At 40.1% G+C, this 2500-nt stretch overlaps 2 protein-coding genes across 2 annotated transcripts in view; both read left to right on the plus strand.

The window, feature by feature from the left end:
* Positions 1-1244, plus strand: part of LOC122253828 (uncharacterized) — a 120698-nt gene extending 119454 nt beyond the window's left edge. Inside the window, exon 7 of the mRNA XM_086551142.1 lies at positions 497-1244. Within this exon, the coding sequence (XP_086407268.1) occupies positions 497-687 (191 nt within the window). The 3' untranslated portion in view covers positions 688-1244. The remainder of the gene's footprint in view (positions 1-496) is intronic.
* Positions 1245-2067: 823 nt separating this feature from the next.
* LOC122253821 (uncharacterized) overlaps positions 2068-2500 on the plus strand; it is a 40798-nt gene continuing 40365 nt past the window's right edge. The window contains exon 1 of the mRNA XM_086550797.1: positions 2068-2500. This exon is cut by the window's right edge and continues 472 nt beyond it. The gene's annotated coding sequence lies outside the window, so the exon portion shown is untranslated.

The following is a 2500-nucleotide window of genomic DNA, read 5'->3' on the forward strand; positions in this document are numbered from 1 at the left end:
AGAGAGTAAAAGGCGGCCATACTCTAACAGCTTAAAGCAATGCAAATTTGCTTATATACGGTGTCAAAGACAAGAGACCCATTTTGAACTCAAATATGTATGTATGTATGTATGTATGTATGTATGTTTGTATGTATGCATGTTTATCTGGTCTTTGCTCTATATGCTAATATTTTTATTTTTATCCTCATGCTCTTCAAGATTTTCATTGTATTTCTTGATATTCTTATCAATCGTATATTTTCAATGACGCATTATTTTGATCAGTATTTTACTGTCTGGAAGTATTTATAGTTATTTTTATATTATTAAGAAATAATAATAGATTGAATTTGCACTATAATTGATTTACAACTAATTAACTAAGAATTTTCATTAATCTTCAAACGATCGATAAACAATCGGATATTTGTGTTGTTGTTTTTTACAGTATTCAAAATGTCTAATATTATAACATGAAATAAAATTAATGATCACCTAAAACCGCGCGCCGCAGAGGCCAGCGGCGGAGACTTCAACGCGGAGGAAGGAAGTGATCCTGGGACTTCAGGCTCCGGCGCGACCCCTTCGGAGCAGCCGGAGGAGGATCCCCCCAAAGGAACAGCCTCTGGTCCCGGGGTGTCCAGGCTTGGCTGCAAGAGGAAGCTTTACTCGGGGGAGTCTCTGCTACAGGACCCAGATCTGTGAGATCCAGCGATTTAATGCCAGTGCATGTAGTTTAAGAAACTTTTAATTTTGCATATAGCGGATTCGTGTTCAATTTGGTGTGTTAAAAAAGTATTTGTTTATGATGATGTCCGTCATTTGTGTGGCGACGCCAAGAGAGAAATTGTATTATTTACCATTTTTTTAGAAGGTAAACATTTGGTTCGCAAATAACAGTCCTCAAATCGTAAGTCGAACAGATGTGTTTGATATCACAAAGTGGAGACTTCCCAGAAAAAGTTGGTTTTCTGTTTTGGTGAGGCTTTGGCGACCCGTTATCAAAGAAAACGAGCTCACCGAAGCCAGCTAGCATAGACTGCATCGTATACACGCCATGGTTTACTTACACTTTAAAGCCTCGACTGTTTAGATTTAATGTGTCAGAGTAGATAAAAGTTTACTTTTGGCCATATGATTAGCCAGGTGCATTTTAGTTTGAAATGTCAGCAAAGAAAGGAAGCGTTTATGAAATATGATATATATTTTACAGTTCATATTTTCCCGGCGTGTAAAGTTTATGAATAAAGGATACTTATTTTCATGTGTTGTGCAGTGTCATATCCAATAAGGTAGAATAATCATGTTATCCGTAACAAAAAAATAACTTTTTTGTGTAATAATAGCGTATATTACGATACAAGGTAATATTTCTCATATGCATTCTGTAAAATTGGAAAATAAAGGAAGTGAAACTAGTATTAGATCGAATATAAGCGAGAGAGAGAGAAAAGAGAGAAAAAAAGAGAGAGAAACAAATTCAATTTCAGAGGAAAGAGAGAGAAGGGTGGAGAGAAAGAGAGAGAGAATGAGGAGGATATGAGAGAAAGAGGGAGGTGAGAGAGAGAGAAAGAGAGAGAGAGAGAGAGAAAGAAACAAATTCAATTTCAGAGGGAGGAGAGAAAGAGAGAGATAATGTCTTGGATAAAAGAGAAAGAGGGAGGTGTGTGTGTGTGTGTGTGTGTGTGTGTGTGTGTATGTGTGAGAGAGAGAGAGAGAGTGAGAGAAAGGGAGGGAGGAGAGAAATAGTGAGAGAGGGAGGAAAGAGAGAAAGTGTGAGAGAGGGAGGGAGGGGGGAGAGAGAGAGAGGAGAATGAGAGAGAGAGAGAGAGAGAGAGAGAGAGAGGGAGAGGGGAGAATGAGAGTGAGAGAGGAGAATGTGAGAGAGAGAGGAAGAGAGAGAGAGAGAGGAAGAGAGAGAGAGAGAGAGAGAGAGCGAGAGAGAAAGGTGGGGGAGAGAAAAGAGGAGAGAGAGAGGGGAGAGGAAGGAAGGAAAGACAGAGAGAGAGAGAGAGAAAGAGGAAGAGAGATAGGAGGAAGGGAAGAGAGAGAGAGATGAGAGAGAAGGGGGGTAGGGAGGGAGGAAAGATAGATGAAAGTTGTATAATGAAAGAGAGAGATAAATAAAAAGTATAACAGGAATAAGCATAGCAACGAAACTTTTACTTCGTTGTTTGACAGATGACGAATTCAGCCAGAGAGGAAAATCCAGAATCTAGGCCAGAGGAGTGTGCGTAGCCAAGTAGAACCGCCCCCCCTCTCCCATATACCTACCATTAACTCAGAGTAGACGCTGAGAAATGAAGACAAAAAAAATACTCATGGCACTTCGAGGTGGCTTAGTGGGAGACCGGGACAAGTGAACGCATCGGACACGGAGCGGAGAAGACTTTCAAAAGGAACTCGCTGAAAAGAAATTGGCATTGATGTTGGAGGAACGACAAGGTTCAAGGAAGGATCTGCATTTGGCAATTGTTTATGTTACATTTTCGGTTATAGGGATGGTTTACGTTCCCTA

This window comes from Penaeus japonicus, unplaced genomic scaffold (genome assembly GCF_977035675.1).
Source record: "Penaeus japonicus unplaced genomic scaffold, GWHDUDI00000001_assembly GWHDUDI00000024, whole genome shotgun sequence".
Taxonomy (NCBI): domain Eukaryota; kingdom Metazoa; phylum Arthropoda; class Malacostraca; order Decapoda; family Penaeidae; genus Penaeus; species Penaeus japonicus.